Source organism: Leishmania panamensis (assembly GCF_000755165.1).
Source record: "Leishmania panamensis strain MHOM/PA/94/PSC-1 chromosome 25 sequence".
Classification (NCBI taxonomy): domain Eukaryota; phylum Euglenozoa; class Kinetoplastea; order Trypanosomatida; family Trypanosomatidae; genus Leishmania; species Leishmania panamensis.
Genome location: NC_025871.1, coordinates 33,065 through 54,106, shown reverse-complemented (window position 1 = coordinate 54,106; position 21,042 = coordinate 33,065). Strand labels below are relative to the sequence as shown.

The window sequence follows — 21,042 nt, the reverse complement described above, 5'->3', positions numbered from 1 at the left end:
GGAAGAACAAATACTAGGGAGGGGTCGGGAGGGAGGGAAGGTAAACGTAGTACCTCGCCCTAGTCGTCGTCGTGCACGTACTCTTCCCCCCCTCCCCCCCCCCCCCCCCGCACCTTGTCGGAGAGCGTTGCCCACGCACCGACATGCCTGTATCGGCGCAGCGGCACTGTGTGCTGCGTTCCTCGTTGCCGCGGTTGTGCCCTGCTCTTGACAGCTTGTGCTCGTGAGGAGGAGTCTCCTCCTCACGTTTGCACTCCTGACGCAGACACGCACTCACCCGTCTCTCTCTCGATTTGCATCTACTGCGCACGCGGTTAGAATTCAGGCAGCACTGTGGTTCTTGTCGATGCACGTGCTTTGTGGTGAGGTAGATTGTGTAGGCGTGTGTATGGGCAATGTGTAGGATCCCGTCCGCGCTTCTCTCGTGTCCCGCCCTCCTTGTCTCCTCTTCCTCTGTCTCTCTTTCTCCACACTATGGCCTTCTTTGGACACTACGCCAACAACTGTGTTGCGCAAGGAAAAGAAGAGAACGCCGTCGCGGACAGCCATGGAGGTGCATGAGCTCATTTATATGATGAGTGTCGCTCAGCTCAGCTGGTTTTCTGTGGGCAAATCCACGATGAATTGTGCGTTTGAGCCCCGCAAGGCTGTCTCTGGCTCTTTGTGTATTGTGGCGCAGATGTGCTCTTGCGTCAGTGCTGGCTGGAAAGCGCTGCGCCTCAGAAGTGTGTGGGACTTTTTGCACTCGCCAGGTACGATTCCTCACCTAACCCTGCACGTGAGGAGCTCTTTTTATGTTTGTGTCGACAATGCCTCTGTGGGTCTGCGCTGCCTCCTCCCTTTCCCTTTCGCCACATGGACTACCAACGGGCACGCGCTTTTCTGGCAATAGCATACTGAGGCCCTCTCTCTCTCGTTCTCTCTCCCTACCGCCTTTCCTGTTTCTCTTCCCAGCACTCGTCAGCCTCTTTGTTCAGCACTGTGACTCCTCTCTTGACTGCCTCCCACTCTCACCCCATCATCACTGCCACGGAGGAGGCCTTTCAACTCTTTGGGGCTTCACTCGGGGCTCTGCCGCTCACAGTTCCTATTGTATCAGCTTCATCTCTCGTTCTTCCTCCTCGTTCTCGCTCGTCACCTCCCGGCTCACGCTTTATTTGTTCTGTATCCCATCCCGCTTTCTTCTCGTCTGCTTCTACTGCTGGCCCTCTTCCCCGCGGCCCCGCCATGTGGTTCCCGCTAGAGAGCAATCCAGCGGTGATGAACCGTTACCTGAGCGCCTTGGGGATCACCGAAGCCAAGTTGCAGTTTGTGGACGTGTACGGTATGTCGGACGATCTACTGGAGATGGTCCCTTCGCCAGTGCACGCTGTGCTCCTCGTGTACCCTACCTGCGAAGCCACAGAGAAACGCATAGCCGAACAGCAAGCCGCACAGGCGGAGGAAATTGCGGCGCTCTGCCGGTTGCATCGTGTGTTCTTCACACAGCAGTGCGTGCCGAACGCGTGCGGGACCATTGCAATTATGCATGCCCTTCTTAACAACCACGATAAGCTCGGCGAGATCGCCCGCGGCAGCATCCTCGACAGTGCGTGGGTGAAAGCAGCAGAGGTGACGGTGGATCCCAAGGTGATGGGGAAACTTATTGCGGAAGACAAGCGTCTTGCCATCGCTCACGCTGCTGCTGCGCAGGAGGGCGCGACTACTAACCAGGGCATCGACGCAAACATCAACCTTCACTTTGTTTGCTTCATCCAGGTAGGCGGGCGCTGCGTCGAGCTAGATGGGCGCAAGGACCACCCGACCTTGCACGGTGACTGTGCTGACAACATGTCATTTCTCAAGGCAGCCGCCGCCGCCATACAGGAGCGCATGGCGCTGAACCCGAACGCCTACGAGTTTGGCATCACTGCACTGGTGGACAAATAATTGACTGTCCGAACACCGTCGCCCCCCCCCCCCTCCCCCCGCGCCTCAGTGTTTGTTTTGTTGCTCGCTCTACTTTTATATCCGGGCAGTGACAGAAGACACCTCAGTGCGCCGTATCAGCGTGTCTCAGGGCATGGCACACAGAGTGAGGCATCCTGAGCCACCCCGAGGGATGCAGCAGGCGGCGACGAGCGCAATGGGAGAGGCCGCGCCGCAACCTGCGCAGCGGGGAGTGCGCCGTGTTTGTGGTGGAGGTCGTGCTGAGATGAATGAATCGCTGCACTGCTGCAGCGCGTGCCTACTGTTGCCTCACACCCCTCGATCGGCCCTGTGACGGCCGAGTCGAGTGCAGTGGTGTTGTGGCTTATGATGTCCTGCAGAGAACAACTACATTGTGCCCTGTTCGCTCTCTCCTCTGTTCAATCTGAGTGTGAACTACGTGTCTCTTCAGGGTGCACTATGCACGTACACCTGCATCGATAGACATACCTACTGGTGTATGTGTGTGTGTCTCGCTCTCTCTATCGTTGCTGTTTACCTCTGTGCTGCAAGACGGCATGCGCGACGCTCTGTAATTCAGCACTTCGTTGCGCTGCTGTTTGTCGAAGTTGAACGAGAGGATGAGAGAGAAGAAATGCCGTGAGGGTTTCCTGCGCAGACTCAATATCGTCACTGTTGCGCTTTAGCATCGCAGCAGGGGCACGGCTTTCGCAGAACATCATTTTGGCGCACCTCTACGAAGGGGAGAGGATTCACTTTTGTCATCTACAATGCGCTGTGTCAATGTGTAGGGGCCCCCCTCTCCCTCTCTCGTGCTCTCTCTCTATGAGTGGAGCTTTTTGGAGCGCACTCCACACACTCCTCCGTCTTACCTCCTCACCACCGTTCTCTCTCTCTTCTGACTTTCTACCTACGCCGTGACCGCGTTAGTGTCTCATTCCTAACACAGCGCGTACATGCGCCTCAGAGCGTGTCAGTGTGATTGTCTTCGTACTTCCACACTCACGCTTCCCCTCTCTACCTCTGTGTGCGACTTCGTCCCTGCGAGGGCACACGCGCAGAGTAGTATAATCACCTTCTTCCTGGTTTCTCCTGTTTGGCTCTCGCGCGCGCCGTGAAGAGCCGGTGCAGCGCTGCCATTTTCCCCATCAGACGCCGCACAAAGCTTGACGACCCTCTCCAACGAGACAACTTTATCGATACAGATTTGGCCTTTCGGGAACGAGGGCACCGGGTGGGGTAATAAGGGCAACTACAGGGGTGTTGTGGCCACCTTCATGTTGCGGTCACCTACGTTTATTACGGGCTTGCCCCTCCGTCGTTCACATTGTACGACATTAGCGCCGTCGGGTTGCGCGCGGGCACAGCGCCACCACTGCAGCACCCTTGGGCAGATTCAGGCTGTGTTTAAGGCACTGCGCCAGGCGAAGGGTGTCCGAGGCGGTACCGTGCGACTCTGCATTACTGAAGACATGCGGGTGATAGTGGAGCATCAGCCGCTGTTGGAGGGCGGCGCGCAGACATTTGTGCAGGAGGTTGCGGCGTGGCACGGCACTTTTTCCACGACCGTGCGGGAGGCTATTGGACACCTGCATCCCTCCGACGAGCTGCGTACGAGTACATCACCTCTGCAGTCCTCTCTGACGGCTCCTGTATCACCAACTGGCGCCACCATTGTCGATCTTACCAGAGTGAATTATGACGAAATCCGCTGCGTCATGATGTTTATGGATCAGAGATACCCACAGCTGCGGCTGTTGCTGCGCCACACCAGTGGCCGAGACCTGCAGGGGACACAACTGCACACTGCCACTGCTGAACTTGTGCCTCGTGGGATGGGAGTACTGGTGACGTCTCTCACTGCAGAGCTGCAGCGACTGACGGAGGTCTTCAAAGGCGAGGCGGTCGGCCAAAGCTACCTTGGATGTGTGCGTCGCGCTCTCCGCGACGCCTTCTCTGCTGCAGGTCTTGTATACCCATCCAGCTCGATGGGAACAACAACTGCCGTGTCGGTGCTGTCCCTCTACGCCGAAGCCTGGTCCTCTGATGGCTTTTCCCTGCATTTGGTTCCAGACGTGAGCCCAGACCATGTGGAGTGCACTCTGCGCCATGGCGCTACAGGAAAATCGCTGGCGTCTACTGCTTTAGCCCTCACGAGCGAAGGGCTGCGCACATTGCTGAAGTTCTGCGATGCCACGACAGCGGAGCACTACGCCGACCGTCATGCATCTATTCAGCAGCGCCTACGTAGTACGCCACTGCACCTTGTGTTGCCACGCAATCATCTACGCGTCAAGCACCTCCTGCGCAGGCTTCTCCTGTACTACTATGGCATTGGCGAAGAGGCAGTTATTTTTCGAGCAGAGGTGCTGAGTGGCTCGATGCATAGGGTCCAGGTGCAGGTGCGTCTTGACTTGTCGAATACCGTAAACATTGACGACGGCTTCCTCGGCTTCTTTGTCCTCGGCAAGGCAACGGGCAGCTCCAAAAGTTCAACAGTGGAGCTCGCCACCGTGCAGGCGTTGCAGACTGTGTTTCCTGACGTGTTTGAGAGCGAGATCGCCTACCATCCAGAGGTGCGTGCTATCCTGGAGAGCGACAGAGCCACTGCCTCTGACGACGCCCCTCCGTCTCCAGGACAGGGACTAGAGAACCAACTGCGCTGGGCACTTCAACGGCAGAACGCGTCTTTCATTTTGGAGACAGTAATGTTGAAACCAAACTCGTCTCATCCAGAGTGGGGCATTACGACGGGTGCCAACTCGGTGTGGGTTTCTCAGCTGTATATTGTGCAGGGGACCACCAATGCGAACGCAACCGATACAGCCAAAGCCGGTGCTGCGGCTAGTCATGAGCTGTGTTGTTGCGCGTTTGATGGTCGAAAGGCGCGCAGCGAGCAAAAGGCGATGGCGGCCGCTCTTGCCCAGCGATTCCCTGATCTCTGTCGTCGAAGCGTGGAGCAGGCGCGGGAAAAACATCTCATCGACGCTGGCGGCACACCAGCACCGTGCGCCGGGGTGAGGGGGTTGCAAGACGCTAACGTGAACGTATTCGCGGCGGCACTCTCGTCTGATCCATTTCTCAGGCTTCTTGACCCACGCAAGTGTGCCGAGCCGCAGCCACTTTCTGCGGTACACACTGCCGACTCCACCCTGGAGCGCTACTGGCGTGCAACCAAAGCAAATGGCTCATTTCTGGGGAGCATTGGCGTGATGCGTGAGGCGAGCCGCGCCGTTTACGTTGCGCGGTGCGTGAGGGCAGGGGATGTGTGCGACGCGCAGGGGCGAGTGATTGCCGTGGCCACGGGCTCCACCGAGATCGGTGCACTGTTTGCTTTGCTGAGAAGCATGCAGGAGCTCCCAGAGGTGGTCAGCCGGGATACTTCCACCCCGGTTGCCAGTGAATCCAGCTTGGTGGCGGATCTGCCATTGGTGTTACCAGATGCATCACCGTTGCAGACCTGTGCGCAGGCCATCGCACGGCTCTACGGACTGCACTGCACCGTGTGTATTCGCCTGGACGGACTCACGTATGTGGCAGAATTATGGAGTAAGACTCCGGCCGAGAGCGCTTTATTGGAGGCGCATTCAAGGCTCTCGAAGAACCCGTTTGCAGCCGATCGGGTCTTTTACCTTGGCCGAGGGCACGCTAGCACGCCATTCGTGGCTGCGATACGCGCCGCCCAACAGGTGTTCGAGACGCACATACGAGCGCACCATCGCGCGTTCGACGAAGAGGTGCTGATGAGGGGAAAGATGAGGCTGCAGCCGGATACTCAAGGGTGTCTTGTTTGTCTGTGTGATGCGGTGGTAGCAGAAATCAAGTCCACGAGCGACCGCATTGTCAGTGACAACTGGCTTCTCTTCACGTTCGAGCACGATCAGCTCAGCGACTTGTCCTTCCATGTAGCATCAGGGAAACGCTCTGTCGTGCTTGAGCATTCTATCAGCAAGGACTTGCTGAGCTGCGCGCGTGAACTAGCCAACCGTATCAGTCACGAAACGAGTGACACATTCCTCTCCCCCGCACGCGTTTCCGGCGTAGACGCTCAGACGGCGGAGCAGCTATTGTGCAAGCTCTGTCTGCAAGCCTACGGACTTACTCTGCAGACGGACACGTGCCAGAGAGGCCAGATGTGGCACTGCCGGCTGAGCGTGCTCATGTCAGAGGAGATAGCGTACTGCATCGCGCAGGCATCTGGACTTCGCAAGAGGGATACCGTAGAGGCCGCTGCAGTGGCTGCGCTGCGGGAATACTTCGTCGCAGAGTTGCCCCACATTCACATCTTTGCTACACTTCCCGCTGTTGCGGCGCTAGAAAGTCCTAACAAGAACACCTCTGCCGAGACGCCGACGAAGTCGTGGTGCGAGACGTACGCGTTTCGCGTATCGGAAACGGCGTCAGCATTGGAATCTGCGAGCGGCTCATAAGAGCGCGAGGGTGCAGCTGTCCTAATGGTATCTTACCTGCACTGCAGAATTCGTGAGAGATACTTCGGGCTGTGTTGACGTGCACCAACATCTCAGCGGATGGAAAGGACTGGACAGGGCTCAGGATGTGCTATGCTCAAGTGGGCACCCGTGACTATCATGTGTGCCTGCAGTCCACAAGTTTGCTGTGGGCGGCTCTCTTCGCGGAAGGGCGCCGCCGAGTGCGCGTTCTTCATTGTTCTAGTCGATTTAGTTTTCCTCTTTACCGCTCCTTTTCTGTGATTTGCGCGCGGCGCTCGTGGTTTGCTCACTTTTGCCTACATCTGTGCGCCAAGCGCAACGGATGGTGGATTGCTGGGGAGGCCCATGCGCTGAACTGGACTGATGTTGAGGTCTAGAAGATAAACCGCAGGCGTCAGGTCACGCAGGTGTGGCGGCGCGCATCGTGTTGATTGTCGGAGCTCAGCTCTGCGCCCCCCTCTTTTTCTTTTCTGTGGGGTGATGTACATTACATCATTCCGGCCGTAGGAGTGATCCTGGGTGTTGAGGTGAGTCTGACACTCCCCCTTTCACCACCACCGCTGCTTTGCTCTCATATATTCCCGCCCCTCTTCCTTCCACTCTACTACCATGCGGCACTGTTCCTCCTCTGTCGGACTGCCTGCACGTCGTTCCCATTCTCGTGCCCTCTTCCCACCCCTCCTCTCCATTTCTTTGCCCTTCCCCCCCTCTACATACATTATCATTTCACACCGTGCTGGCACTCGTCAAGGTTCCGCATCAGTGTCTCCATCGACCAGCGCAGAAGAGGCTGTCAGCCCTTTCACCCTCTATTTCCCTCGCCATAGCGCAGCGTTCTTCGCACCTTCTCCGTCCTCCTCCCTCACACCACACCTCTACCGCGCCAACGCCATCATTGTCATGCTACGCGCCTCCGCGGGCAGTATTCGGCTCACTTCGGTGTACGAGTGCACTACCCCCAATGCACCCTATGCCTATCTCGTTGAGATCGACGGGGTGCGTATCCTCTTCGACTGCGGATGGAATGAGGAGTTCGACACGTCCTTCCTCGCTAAGCTGAAGCCACACCTGGCAACTGTGCATGCCGTGATCCTGTCGAGTCCGCACATCACCGCCTGCGGCGCCCTTCCCTTTGTCCTCACCCACATCGCTCCCGGCACTTTTGTGGCGGCGGCCGGCGCCACATCGAAGATCGGCGTGCACAGTGTCTTGCACTCCTTCTTGTATCAGTACCCAAACTCGCACACCTTCACCCTCGCGGATGGGGAGGGGTTCACGATGACGGTGGATTCCATCTACCACAGCTTTCGCTCCCTCCGCGAGCCGTATGGCGGTAAGGTCACCGTGAAGAATGAGGATGTTGAGGTCAATTGCTTCGCCGTCTTTGCTGGCCGCATGCTGGGTGGCTACAGCTGGACAATCAAGTACCAAATCGATGAGCTCTTCTACTGCCCAGACTTCTCGGTGAAGCCGTCGTATGCGCTGAAGTCGTTTGACGTGCCGACAACGGCGAACATCGTGCTTGTGAGCAGCTTTCCCTTTCATATGACCGTCTCAAATCGGACGACGAAGTACGAAGAACAACTGAAGAGCCTTTTCAAAGAACTCCAGCACACCCTGCGCGGTGGCAGCGACGTTCTCGTGCCTGTTAACGTCGCAGGTCGTGGACTGGAGGTGCTGAACATCCTTGTGCACCTCTTGGCAGAGCAGGGCGGCGACAAGTACAAGGTTGTTCTGGTGGCTGCCCAGGCCCAGGAGCTGCTCGACAAGGCAGGCACCATGACCGAGGCGCTGCAGGATTACTTGATTCTCGATGATAAGCGCCTCTTTGCGAATGTCCTCACGTGCCGCAGCGCAGAGGAGGTGCTCCCGATCCAGGGCCCCAAGATCTGTGTCGCGGACGGGGTCTCTCTGGATTTCGGACCCTCCGCGGAACTACTCGAGTACTTTGTGAAGGGCAACCGCGACGGCGCCGATCACCTCATCGTCTTGACGGAGCCGCCGTTGCCGGGGACGAACGCGACCGTGGTGACCGCTGCTGGGGACGGCGAGCGTCTGCACTTTCAAATCACGCGTCGTAGTCGCCTGAGTGGGGAGGAGCTGGAGGAGTACTATATTGACCTGGAGCACGACGTGGAGCAGCGCCGGCGTGAGTTGGAAGCGCAAAGCACCTTCCAGGTTGTGCCAGACGACGAGGAGGACGCTGCCAATACCAAGGGAGATGCGGACGACGATGACGACGACGATGGCGAATGGGTGGCGGCGGCCGCGACGAGTCATGGGGGAGCAGCTGAGAAGCCTTCCACCATCAGTGGCACCACGGCTGCCACCACAGCTGGCGCAGGCGATGCTGCCGCGGCCCCAGCGAAGACGAAGGCGGCGGCGACAACCCCTGGCTTGGTGTTGCCGCCGTCGTTACACTACCACTCGAAGCATCTGAGCTTTCCCGTGCTGGAGACAGCGAGCACGCTGAGCGCGGCGGCACTGAAGCGCATCGATGTTGCGTATGGGCTTCCTGTTAGCGAGGAGGAGCAGGTCGTGCTGCAGAAGCGCGCGCCTGCTCGGCAGCACAGCGATGCGGGGCCAGAGGCGCTGCAGGTGGAGAACGATGCACAGCGGCTCGCCAACATCCCATCCAAGGTGTCGCGCGTTGCGGTGGAGGTGACACGGCGCTGCCGCGTTGTCCTCTCCGACCTCAGCGGCTATCCAGACGCTCTCACCATGAAGAGCATCCTGAAGACAAAGTGGACGTTTGCAAAGAAGATGGTCGGACTTCGCGGCAACGCCGAGGATGGACGGGCGTTTCAGCACTTTTGCCGCGCCGATAAGTCCATGAAGTGCGGGTCGACTGTCTTCAGTGTCACGTCGTCCGGCGTACCGCTGGAGTTGGCGACGCACGTGTACTCGTATGCGGTGCAGCTAGAGTCGAGTCTCGCACGTAGCCTGTCGCGTGGCCTACGCCGCGTCCGCGAGACCAAGTCAAAGAGTACATGGGAGGTTGGGTGGGTCAATGGTGAGCTCTCCGGCGTGCGTGCTGAAGCCGACCTTGTGGAACCAGAGGTGCAGCGCTGTCGCTCCGACCGCGCCTCTTACTTCCTCACTGCTGTCACAGCGGACAAGTCGCAGGCGTGTGCAGCACAGCGGGAACAGCAAGGGCTGCAGAGTGGCTCCTTCTTTGTCGGCGACATGGACCTTCGCCGCCTGCGCGAGACTTCGCGCCAGGAGAGTGGGCTGTACAGCGAGTTTCACAAGAAAGCGCCCTTGCTGGTCTTCGATGAAGGCGTGTGTGTCCGAAAAGGCGCTGACGGCACCGTCACCATCTCCTCCATTGCCACCCCGGCACTGTTTGATCTGCGCCGCACCGTCTATCGCCAGTACTCGCAGGTATTGTAGGCTGGTGAGGAGAGCGAAGATGCAGAGACAAGGGGCATCTGAACGGAGAGGTGCGCACACCTCGGTTCGTGGAGTTTTGTTCTCGTTCGTGTGCAAGTTTGTGGGGTGTGTTTGTGGGTGAAGTAGTGTGACTCGCTTGACCGCTCCGTGCGGCCCTTTTTCATTCGCATCGAGGGGAAGGAGGGTTTCGGTGCTGAAGGTGTTTACGCATCTCGTGGTCGTGCGCCGTCGGCAATGTCGTTGTCGGCTTGGGTCTGTGTGTCGGCGTGTGAGCGCAGATGCTGCTGAGGGACGGCGGCAGACGCACCCTTTTTGCTGAGGCTCGGTGCGTGTTTTGCTCCTCTCCGCGCAGAAATGGACACCCCGACCAGACTGGCAACGGACGAAGGCGCAAGAGAAAAAAGAGAGATGGCCACCCCCGCTCCCTACCACTCGCCACCTTCATCCACCCCAGCTGGGGTAAATCTTCCTCACCCATATTCTGTTTCAGACACGTTGGCTACCACATTCCTCCCTTCTCCTACTCTCCTGGTCGTCCCTTCGCAAAGCTTGTTTCATGGCGGCAGGATCGAGCACCTGGCACGGCATGGCAGAGGTCGCACCTCCTCTTGGTCTTGCTGCGGGTGAGCGAGCGGAACGCGAAGGAGAGCGGCGGGAGAAATGTCTGCAGCAGAGGACCAAATAACGCAAAAAACGGCAGAGGTCAGCCAACGTGTCCATAACGGTCGGCCTTGTATGCACGGCCTGCTCTGCGCCCTGTATTCCGCGCCCCCCCCATCTCCCTTCTGCCCCCCCTCCCTCTGTGTGTGTGTGTGTCTTCAACGTTTTCCATCACGCAATGCGTCCCAGGCGATGTGTATTGTCTGCGTGCAATTGGGGTGCTCGTGTGCCTCGTTTTTACTGCAGGCTGCGCCGCACCACAAAAGGGAAGAGAGCAGCGCTATACCATCAACTCAGTAGCCCCTCTGCGCTGCGTGTGCGTCAAGACGCTGGGCACAAATACTTCTGTGGACCACCTTGCATCCCGGATGTGACTTGCGCAGCGGTGAGGGCCACACGTGTCTCTGCTAGCAGCCCTACCACCTTTTACAACATAAGACTGCATCGCTGAGAGAGAAAGAGAGAAGTCAAGGCACAACTTTTCGCCATATCTCCTGCACCTTATAGTTCTCCGCTGGTGCGGTCGACAGCGTTGCTGGAGGGAGGGGGTGGGGTATCACCGGCATAGCAACAACAAGCGCTCGTTGGCGCGGTAACGCCCTCTGTCCTTCTTTCTCTACCGCACGACCTCCCTCTATGGCGGATCCAGCAGACGTACTTCTCCTGTCGCTTGAGGTGGAGGCGGCAGCTGCTCGAAACGCCGAACTGAGTCAGACCATTGAGGCGCTGCAGGACGAGGTACTGCGCCTCCGGCGTGCGGATGCGTCGCTCTTTGCTTGCGATGCGCGACAGGGGCCGAAGTTACCCTCGGAAACCGTGGAGGGGCCAAGTACGACGCGAGGCGTACAGCGAGACCTGTCGTCAGCTGCTGCAGATGCCAGAGAGGCGTTTCTCGTCCTGGATGACTTGCTTTTCGAAGTGGCTGATATTCGCTCCCGGATACTCCCGGAAGAGAGCGTGGACTTCACGCCACGGGCCTTTAGCGCAGAGGCTACGGTGACCGGCCACGCCACGCGATGCCTCGAGGAAGCACGCAAGCTTAAGGAAGCTCTCATTGTCAAGCAGCACAGCATGGCGGCGCAGGTGTCAGAGCTTCGGCGTGCTCTCGGTGAGCAGGCCGAGAGCAACGAGAAACAATGTACAGACGGTGCTTTGCAGTACGCCATGTTGGAGCGCAAGTATGCAGAACTCCAATGCAAGTACAGGGAGGCAGTCGCAAGACAGGGTGAATTGGTGCTTGATCGTGTCATTCAGTCTGTCCCACAGCTGTCGCCGTTCCGTTGACTGTCATGGAGTTGTGCGGCTGTGAAATCCGTTGTTAGTTTCCTCCTTTGGTGGCAAGTTGCGGAGTGCAGCAGAAGGGAATGTTGTGGCTATGATGCTCTTGTACATGTGAGGCAGCCGTTTTCGCGAGTGTCTCGCCACTGCGGGGGAGAGCGCCTTGGTGTGCGTGACAGTCGCACCATAGACCGCTACTCGCCTGTAGGGAACCAACTCCGAGCAGCACAGGGCGCCAGTGTTGGTGAGTGCAACTCAGTTTGCAAGTCTCTCGGGTGGTGGAGCTGGTTCGAGGTACCAGGAGGCATTCTTGTGGACAGCGCCCCAGCACCCCCGATGGCGGATCTGAGCGGGGGCATTTCGAGGCGTTTTTTTTTTTTGCTGCTCTTTTTGGTGGAGGGGTGGCACTTTTCATCCTGCACGGTCTGTCAGTTGACATCTCTCTCGCTATTGATATCGTTGTCGGAATCGCTCATTCACCTCTGGGCGACGCTGTTGGCGAGAGTGGATGTGCATTATGCTGCTATTCATGCGGTCACCTCTGTGGCGCAACGACGCATTCTTTTGGTAGCCCTTTGACTTCTCTGTGTCTCACACGGCCTTTTTCTGCGCTCTCTCTTTCACTGCCCGTCTTATCCCGCACCGCCCTTCGCTATATTTCTCGTTGAACTTGCTGCGCACTCCTTCTCACGGGTTGCCTCACGCACTCTCTCTACAGGTCCTCTGCCCCCACATGGACAGCACCGATGCTGCGTCGACAGCGGTGTGGGCATTTGCCACCGCTCCGTCGGAAGGCGTGCCAGTACTGGAAGCCCTTGCACAGGAGTTCGAATGGCTGGGCGCGCTGCCTCTCGATGATCTGCTGACATACACCGACTCTCATCACGGGCGAGTTACAGGCGCACGGGAGCTAATGAGCGCCCTCTTGTCGGTGTCGATGCCGTGCCCTTCGCCTGCGCAGGTGGCCCTGTACGTGGTCTTAGCGTCGCGCGTGTACGTGGCACTCTTCGTGGAGACGGTGGAGCGAAAGCGCCGACGCCTACCTTCGGAGAACTCAGATTTGTTTGCCCATACTCAGAAGGATTGCCTTCGTGTATGCGTGTATGCCACGATGCAGGCGTGGACGCGCGATTTCGTTCCTTTTCTCGTGCACTCGGTGCTGCCGTGTCTTCACCTCCGCGACGCGGTGCCTACCACAGTGAGGGCTTCGAACCCGAGTGCGTGTCCACCGGGCGCACCAAAAGTCAGTTCCGACGACGAAGCCGAGAACAACTCCACAGAGAAGCAGAGGGAACTCCTCGATGCACTTAATGCGTACTGTGTGCGTGAGGAGCTGGTGCGCCTTGTCATCGCGGTGTACCGCACAACAAGTGGCGAGGACGATGCCGCTGCCGCACTGTTGCTGGCAGCGTACGCTGCGCTGTGCTACACAGAGCCCTCTCGCTCCCTGGCCTCGGGCGGACGACATCTTCGCGGGACCGCGGCCACAACACTGCAGCAGTGGCGCACACGTTTTTGGGACGAAATACATCCGGCAGCCTCGAGCAATACGACAACGGAACGCGCAGCTCCACCTGACACGATCGCATACGATGACCTCGACGCCATTCTCACACAGTGTCTCCGGCGCCTCCGCGAGATCGCAGCTGAGCCGCACTGCTACAACGCCAGAGACCCCTTCTCGTTTGCACTGACCGCTTTGCAGGCTTGTGCCGTCTCCACTGGCCGTGCCGACACATTGCACGCCGCGGACGTGGAGAGGGGGACCGCACCACCGGACAACACCGCAGCCGGTCTAGCCATGGAGCACGATCGTGATGTGGAGGCCTCCACCTTGGTGGCACTGGATGCGTTGGATGTGCATTCATGTGAAGCTGCCACAGATCCTCCGGAGGAGCTCCTTTCTCTGTCTCTGTGTCGCCAAGGAGCACTGCTGCTTCTCGCGGATGCGCTACGATATCAGTGCACATTAGCGGCGCAGCAATCATTCGCGTATACCGTGTCCGCCTCATCGCTGCTGCTCGGTGTCGCCGATGCGTACGTTGTCGCTTTGCGGTGTGTGTGCAGCTCTGCCGTGCTCTTGCGGCATTTACTTTTTCTGCACGATATTCTGTCGGCTGTGCCCAAGTACACGCTCTGCTGCGCCGAAGAGGCGGTGAGCAGTCAGCTACGGCCCAGTGGGCAGAGGAATCTGGATTCGTGTCTCACGAGGCGCTACGAGGCCTTCTTTGATATGGCAAAGGAGCTGCTGACGATCTCGGCGCTGTGCCCCGTCGAGGAGCACCGACGAATGTCCCGTATTGTGGTACTGGAGCTTCTGGGGCGACTCGAGGAACGGGCACGGATCCGTATGCACGGCTCGCTCATGGCGCTTTGCCCTTACCCATCCATCGCCCGTTTCTTTCTCGAAGAGTTTGTGCGTGAGTGGCGTGCGCCGAAGAGCGAGATGGATCGTTTCACTGCACCGCAGGCATCCCCGACTGACTCGATGGCGCCTTTCGTGCTGCAGCAGTGTGCGCAAGCCTTTCTCACACAAGTGTCAAGCGGCACGAGCGGCTTCGTGGACCCGCTGGTTGTCGTGTTGAACTTTGTGCGGGTGGAGGTGAGCCAGCGGGCATGGATTCGCTCATTGTGTCCACAGGCTGCAATGTCAGGCCCTGGAGATGAAGTTTCCTCTGTGTGTTGCGCATGGTCGCAGTTCCTGGGTTCCCTGCGCGAGCGCCTCCTTCCTCGATGCCACGCACTCATAGAGAAAGCTGCGACTCTACTCGAAGACCATCAGGCAACACCATTTTCCGTGGAGGTCTCTCTCTCCCCGCTCGACTTGTTTTCGCTCAGCTGCGCCGTCGAGGGCCTCGAGCAGGTGCTAGGGTAGCGGCACGCATATGGATGCTATGACGTGTGTGTATGCGTGCCTGTTGGGGGTGCTAGTTGCGCCAAAGATTAGTGCGGACTTTCCTAAGCCGCCGATTGGAGGAGCCAAAGACGTGGGAGTAGTGCGGAGTCAGTAGGTGGGCACATGAGTATGCAACCGTGCCGCTGCGGCGCGCTGCTCGCTATCCAAGGAAGCACATGCGACACGAAAGACACGAGTATTCTCCTTTTCTGCCATGTGGGCAACCCGCGTCCTCCTTCCCATTTCAGGCCTTCCCTATCGCGGTCTGGCGAGGACGCTTTGCTTAGCAGAGATGCGATTACATTGTACCATCGACGTTTGCAATGATGCTGTGGCGGTGGTAAGTTCAGGGGTTCCAACGGTATGGTGCGCTGGTGACTCCGTCATCGTGTCCTCTGAGAGCCTGGAACTCTCCTGTGCTCCATTTCACGCGTCCTTTTCCGTTCATCTATGCTTTGTCCAGGCGTCTTCTCTCTTCTCTGCGTTCTCTTCTTCCACGCCTGCTGTTTTTTTTTTACTTGCAAACAACTCACTGTTTCCTCTCTCCCAGCGCCTTGAATGCGCTCATGTGCCCGGGCACACCTGTTCGTTCCCTTGCATCGCCGCGGCCTCCATTCACGTTCCCTCTAGGGGTGAGACCTCAGACGCAACAGGGGCGCCACCAGAGCTGCCGCTGTTCCTCATCTTATTTGGGACGTCTCTCTTCTGCTCTATCGCTTTTGTGCACGGACCCCATTGGCGGGAAAAACATCGACGAATCGAATGCACGTACGCAATGCTGCGCTCCGAAGTGCTTGACGCCGAGGTAGCGAAGAGTGTCGGCGCTCATTCCGCCGCGGTGACACCGTTTGCGGAGCGGCGCAGCGGTCTGTACTTGACCAAGTTCGAAGTTGCCCGCATCATCGGCGAGCGCGCCAAGCAGATCACCAGCGGTGCCGCCATGTCGCTTCCTGGTACCACGACTGGACTCGATTCTGTGGAGATAGCGGAGCGCTGCACAAACCCGCGCTCGCTTGCTGTAGATCCAGTCATGATGGCCAAGTACGACCTCCTGCAGCGTAAAATTCGAATGCTGGTGCGCCGCACATGGCCGGATGGTGTCGTTGAAACGATTCCCGTGAATGAGCTCATGGTGGACGTGACGATGCTGAACCTACAGTATTAGTTGATGGCTGTCTGCCTCGATGAGTCCTCTGCGTATGTGTGCGGTGTGAAGAGGTGCTGTTTATCTTCTATTCTGGTCTGAGGACAGTGAGGGAACAGGGAGAGATGGGAAACATAATCGCGGAGAGGCGCACATGCCGTCGCCTCACCCACCCTATAGCAATTTAACTCCTTCCACGCTTTCGGCAGGGGCTACTCAATGTGGTGCGTTCCACCCGCTCTCCGTTGCTCTTCAGTCTCCGTTGTTGCTGACGCATAAAAGTCGTATTGTCGCCTAATGTGCCGCACCATCACTTCGTCTTCCGCTCCTCCTGGTGCGCCTCTAAGCAAGAGCCAAAGAAAAAGCAAACGCCTCCATCCACCTTGATGGTACCCCAGTACGAGGGTTAGAGGGGGCCCACAGACGTCGCCACACGGCCTTTCCGTGCGCTTCTGCTTCTGTTTTCTCGCGCCATATACACCCGCCCACTCATGAGAGGCTGTAACGACCTCGTGGTGCACCTCTTGTTGAGTGGCGCGTGGTGACGCGAGAAGCTGGAGGAATCTGTGAAGAGCAACCTCCCCTCACCGTCCCTCTATGTGGATGTAGTGCGGTACGACAACCCTACTTCATCTCTCTCCACTCTGCACTCTTTCCTCCCCTCTTTTACTTTGTGATACTTTGCCTTCTATGGTGATGCGATGCGTAGACGACATCGCTCATTTCTCTTGCGTGCATCCGAGGGTGTCGCCACACTTTCGTACTTCGCTGCGCTCTTCATCGCTTCTGCATTGTGCGCGTGTTAAGACTGCCACCGTCAGCCGAGGCCGCTTTCGTGGGTTTTCACAGACAATCAGTCGGATCGCACTGCCTGCGGTCCCTCTCCCTTTTTTTTTTGCGTTTGCTCCAACGGCCCTGCGCCATACTCCGCACTCGTGGAGAGGAATGCGCCGACTCTTTGCGTCGTCTGTCGTCGTGTTGGCGGCGCTAACGCGACGCCTGCACACACGGGAGGACGTGCGCAACATCGCGGTTATTGCCCACGTCGATCACGGCAAGACGACCCTTGTGGATAGCATGCTGAGTCAGTCCGGCACTGTGGCGAATGCGCACAACCGTGTGATGGACAGCAAGGATCAGGAGAGGGAGCGCGGCATCACCATCCTGGCCAAGAACACGGCCATTGTCCTAGACAACGGAAAGCGTCGCATCAACATCGTGGACACACCTGGTCACCTGGACTTCTCCGGCGAGGTGGAGCGTGCACTGCAGATGGTCGAGGGCATTATCCTCTTGGTCGATGCAAAGGAGGGCGTCCGCCCTGGCACGCGGTACGTCCTGCGTAAGGCACTCTCCCTCCACCTGCGACCCATCGTGTGTCTCAACAAGATCGACAAGGACGACCTCAACATCGCAAAGACAGAGAAGGCCGTCGAGGACTTGTTCCTGGAGGCAGCACAAGATGAAAGTCAGCTCGAAATGAAGTTCTTGTACGGCTCTGGGCGCAACGGGTACATGAACGAGGAGCCCAGGCAGGAAGGCACCCTGGCCCCGCTCTTCGACACGATTTTTAGCACTGTGCCAGCACCCAAGGCGGAGGATGAACAGACCCTGCAGATGCTGGTCGCCCAGGTCGACGAAGACGAGCAGAACGGCACGAAGCTTGCGATTGGCCGCATCTACAACGGCGCCGTGCAAACCGGCGATGTCGTCACGGTTGCGCTCGAGGAAAGGCAAACAGACGCCCTGGTGAAGTCGATTCACCTCTACTGCGGTGTGCAGAAGATGCCCGTGACGAGGGCCAGCTACGGAGACATCTGCATCCTCGAACTACAGGAGCCGATCGGGATGAAGGTGCCGCTGAAGATCGGGGGTACGATTGGCAAGCAGAGCGCGGTAAAATTGTTTCCGTACAAGAAGCCCGACGACCCGACCTACAGCCTTGTCCTGCAAGAGAGCGAGGCCAGCTGGAAGGGCAAAGAGGCGACTGAGGCCATGGGAAAGATGCCCCTTATCCAGCGCCGGCTCGACCGGGAGGCAATGGTGAACACGGCTCTGCAGCTCAAGAGTCTCAACGCAAAGCAGATCATCATGTACGGTCGCGGCCCGCTGCATCTTTCCGTCATCATCGAAGACATGCGGCGCGAGGGTTACGAGTTTGAGATTCAGGCACCGCGGGTGCTGACGCGCATGATCGACGGCGTGACATGCGAGCCGTTCGAGCGACTGCTGCTGGAGTTCAAAGACAACCTCGTGTCTGACGTTGTTTCGTTTCTGAGCTCCAAGATGGGCGAAATTGGCGAGATCGAGCCGCTGTCGAATGGGCGCATCCTCATGGAATGTGTGATGCCAGTGCGCCTCATGTCGAATGTGCCGCTGAAATTTCACACCCTCACTGGCGGTGACGGTGTGCTGAACCACCAGTTCGACTCGTACCGTCCAATGGCCGCCATCGATACGGAGCGAGATACTGGCGCCCTTATATCTGTCGAAAATGGCGAGGTGACGGACTGGTCGCTCTCCGGCTTCGGCACGCAGGGACGCTTCTTCGTCCTCCCTGGTGACCAGGTGCACTATGGCCAGATTATCGGTGAGAACCAGAAGACGTCGCTGCAGAACCTCGGCGTGAACGTGTGCAAGCGCAACGAGCAGCTTGGCGGCATGCGAGCAAACGCCAACGATAAGGCTAACAGCAGAAGAGGCCCCTACAGCGCGGTGCGCTACACTTTCGAGGACTGCGCTGCATGGGTGACGGACGATGAGCTTGTTACCGTGACGCCCAAGTCGATACGCATGCGCAAGCCAGGGTTCAATGGAAAGACCAGTATGCGCTCCCTGAAGAGGAAGTGAAGCTGCACGAATACACGAATCTCCTCCCCCCCCCCCCCACACACACGCACTGGCGCATGCAGAGTGTGTGCTTCTTTGCACTACTCCATCTGCGTGGGCCCGAGCGCATTTTTTCGGCGGGTGGGAGAAGTGGGGTGGGGCCAAAGCTGACAAGGGCGGGAAGCGGGGGTCGTACGGCAAGAGGGGCGAAGTGGAGCCTTTCCTTGTGCTCGCGATATTTCTCTGCGTGCTCCTTGTTTCTTTTGCGGAGCGGACGTAACACTCCTACCTCCTCTACTCTGCGCGCTGCCTCTGACGAGGATTCTCGTTTGATGTGGTACCTGCGATGCAGATGCGAGCGAAGGAAAACGAAGGAACGTGAGCGACCATCTATTTCCTGTGGACGGTGGTACTGTCTTGTGGTCATCGGCGTAGGCCATTTTGGGGGTGGTGGGGGAGCAGTTGGGTTTTTGTTCACAGTCTTTTAGCACTATCCTTTACACTTCATGTATGTGTGGTGTTCCTCTTGTTCTTTGCCAGCAGTGGTTCGATGCGGTGCTGCTCCCCTTTCTTCCTCTGTGTTGTTATTGGCTGTCCTCGGCGTGTGACGTGGTGCCCCCGCGCGCACACGCACGCAGACACCTACACGCACACAGCGAAAGGGAGGCGCGGGGGTGGGGGTAAAGGGGCGCTATCAAGCCCTGTCGCTGAACGATGCATTCTACTCAGCCACTCGCGTGCACCAGCACTTGAATCACGACATACGCAGTCAGATGCGAAGTAAATAAATCGTTAGGCGCGCAAAGTGTTTCGCTTCTCTACTTGTGAAAGGGGGGGGGGCTACGGGCTCGCCATGAGACGTACGTAGGGGTTCGGAAAACACCTACTGTTCTCTGACGAGGTGGTGTGCGTATGTCTGTGGCATGCCTGTCCCAAGGCGTGCGTGTGGAATATGCGCTATCGTTTGTAGAGAGGACGTCACTGCCACTTCTGCTGCAAGGACGTCCCGCGTGGTATGGTGGTTGTACGTAGGTATGCCCTCATCGCAGATCTCCTCCACGATGCCTGTATTGTTCTTCATCTTTGCTGCTCCTTTCCATCCCTCACGTCCTGCACTGATATTAACGTTGCCCGTCCTGTTGTTTCTCCGCTTCCCTCTTCTACTCCTCCAATTGTCTCTCTCTCACGCTCACGCTCACTCATCCTACGTACGCGCTGGAGCATGTAAACCCGCATCCTCTTTTCTGCGCCCCACCTCTTCCTCTCGCCGACAGATGCACCACCGGATGAAAGTGCTTCCTCGAATACACGCCTGACTCCCCTTCATTTCTTCACGCCGTTGCTCTCCACCTCTCTTGCTTACTAGACTCACAGACGCAGTTGTGTGGTCTGACCCATCACAGCCTCATATTCTCCGCCTACGCCAAGCCAAACATACACACCAAACAACCTTTTCCCACTCCCCACAAGCTCGCACACGGACGAGTTAGACCGCCAGCCGCGCATTGCATCACTCCCTCACGTTCCTCCTGACCACTGCAGAATGTTCCGCACACTGCCGAATTACCTCAAGGTCGCGGTGTGCGTGAAGCGCGTTGTAGACTACACGGTCAAGGTGCGTGTAAAAGACAACAAGGTGCAGACAGCCAACTCGAAAATGAGCGTGAACCCGTTCGACGAAATTGCGATGGAGGAGGCGATTCAACTCAAAGAGAAGAAAATTGCAGATGAGGTGGTGGCCATTACGATTGGTAGCAAAAAAGCCGAGGAGGTGCTACGCACGGCTATGGCGCTTGGGTGCGATAAAGCCGTGCACGTTGTCGTTCCGGAGGCAGCAGAGGAATCATTGGAGTCGTTGGCGGTTGCTCAGGTACTGCAAAAGTTGCACGAGGAGATCAAGCCAGACATTTGGGTCCTGGGCAAGCAGGCCGTCGACGGCGACTTTGGGTGCACGGCACAGTTGCTCGCCGGACTGCTAGACATTCCGCAGGGCACCTTTGTCTCTAAGGTGGAGGTGACGAACCAGAAGATTACTGTGACACGTGAGGTCGATGCCGGCCGTCAGGTCGTGGAGCTCTCGATGCCGTGTGTTCTGGCGGCAGATCTGCGCCTCAACACGCCCCGCTTCCCGAAGCTGCCGAACATAATGAAGGCGCGCAAGAAGCCCATCGACACGAAGGACGTGGCAGCGTTCGGCGTGGACATTACACCGCGCCTCACAACGGAGACCGTGACCGAACCTGCCACCCGCAAGGCCGGTATCAAGCTGAAGACAGTGGACGAGTTCTACGACAAGTTGCACGAGGCAAAGGTACTGTAGCCCGAGGTCGGCGCGTCGTCTGTGAAGTATGGCACGTGGTGCACCTTCTGCGACCGCATCAAGGATACGCGGGGGAGGAAACGGGATGTGCTGATAAAAGTTCTGGCGCAATATCTCGCTCACGCACGCCTACTGAAGGTGA

At 58.0% G+C, this 21,042-nt stretch overlaps 8 protein-coding genes across 8 annotated transcripts, besides 1 other annotated feature; all 8 read left to right on the top strand.

Annotated features, from left to right (window-relative positions):
• Positions 1–1,227: 1,227 nt before the first annotated feature.
• On the top strand, positions 1,228–1,929 carry LPMP_250200 (ubiquitin carboxyl-terminal hydrolase, putative; the record flags this gene model as incomplete). The annotated part of the gene is made up of 1 exon (XM_010701290.1): positions 1,228–1,929. One exon carries the CDS (start codon positions 1,228–1,230, stop codon positions 1,927–1,929), a length of 702 nt encoding a protein of 233 aa, XP_010699592.1.
• Positions 1,930–2,074: 145 nt separating this feature from the next.
• Positions 2,075–2,324: a repeat region.
• An 882-nt stretch (positions 2,325–3,206) lies between these two features.
• Positions 3,207–6,359, top strand: LPMP_250190 (hypothetical protein; the record flags this gene model as incomplete). Its single annotated transcript, XM_010701289.1, has 1 exon — positions 3,207–6,359. The coding sequence occupies one exon, from the start codon at positions 3,207–3,209 to the stop codon at positions 6,357–6,359; it is 3,153 nt and encodes a 1,050-aa protein (XP_010699591.1).
• A 921-nt stretch (positions 6,360–7,280) lies between these two features.
• LPMP_250180 (cleavage and polyadenylation specificity factor, putative) lies at positions 7,281–9,773 on the top strand (the record flags this gene model as incomplete). The annotated part of the gene is made up of 1 exon (XM_010701288.1): positions 7,281–9,773. The coding sequence occupies one exon, from the start codon at positions 7,281–7,283 to the stop codon at positions 9,771–9,773; it is 2,493 nt and encodes an 830-aa protein (XP_010699590.1).
• Positions 9,774–11,069: 1,296 nt separating this feature from the next.
• Positions 11,070–11,717, top strand: LPMP_250170 (hypothetical protein; the record flags this gene model as incomplete). The annotated part of the gene is made up of 1 exon (XM_010701287.1): positions 11,070–11,717. One exon carries the CDS (start codon positions 11,070–11,072, stop codon positions 11,715–11,717), a length of 648 nt encoding a protein of 215 aa, XP_010699589.1.
• Positions 11,718–12,444: 727 nt separating this feature from the next.
• LPMP_250160 (hypothetical protein) lies at positions 12,445–14,586 on the top strand (the record flags this gene model as incomplete). Its single annotated transcript, XM_010701286.1, has 1 exon — positions 12,445–14,586. One exon carries the CDS (start codon positions 12,445–12,447, stop codon positions 14,584–14,586), a length of 2,142 nt encoding a protein of 713 aa, XP_010699588.1.
• A 796-nt stretch (positions 14,587–15,382) lies between these two features.
• LPMP_250150 (DNA-directed RNA polymerase I subunit, putative) lies at positions 15,383–15,772 on the top strand (the record flags this gene model as incomplete). Its single annotated transcript, XM_010701285.1, has 1 exon — positions 15,383–15,772. The coding sequence occupies one exon, from the start codon at positions 15,383–15,385 to the stop codon at positions 15,770–15,772; it is 390 nt and encodes a 129-aa protein (XP_010699587.1).
• A 924-nt stretch (positions 15,773–16,696) lies between these two features.
• LPMP_250140 (elongation factor, putative) lies at positions 16,697–18,601 on the top strand (the record flags this gene model as incomplete). The annotated part of the gene is made up of 1 exon (XM_010701284.1): positions 16,697–18,601. The coding sequence occupies one exon, from the start codon at positions 16,697–16,699 to the stop codon at positions 18,599–18,601; it is 1,905 nt and encodes a 634-aa protein (XP_010699586.1).
• A 1,522-nt stretch (positions 18,602–20,123) lies between these two features.
• LPMP_250130 (electron transfer flavoprotein, putative) lies at positions 20,124–20,900 on the top strand (the record flags this gene model as incomplete). Its single annotated transcript, XM_010701283.1, has 1 exon — positions 20,124–20,900. One exon carries the CDS (start codon positions 20,124–20,126, stop codon positions 20,898–20,900), a length of 777 nt encoding a protein of 258 aa, XP_010699585.1.
• Between the last annotated feature and the right edge of the window lie 142 nt (positions 20,901–21,042).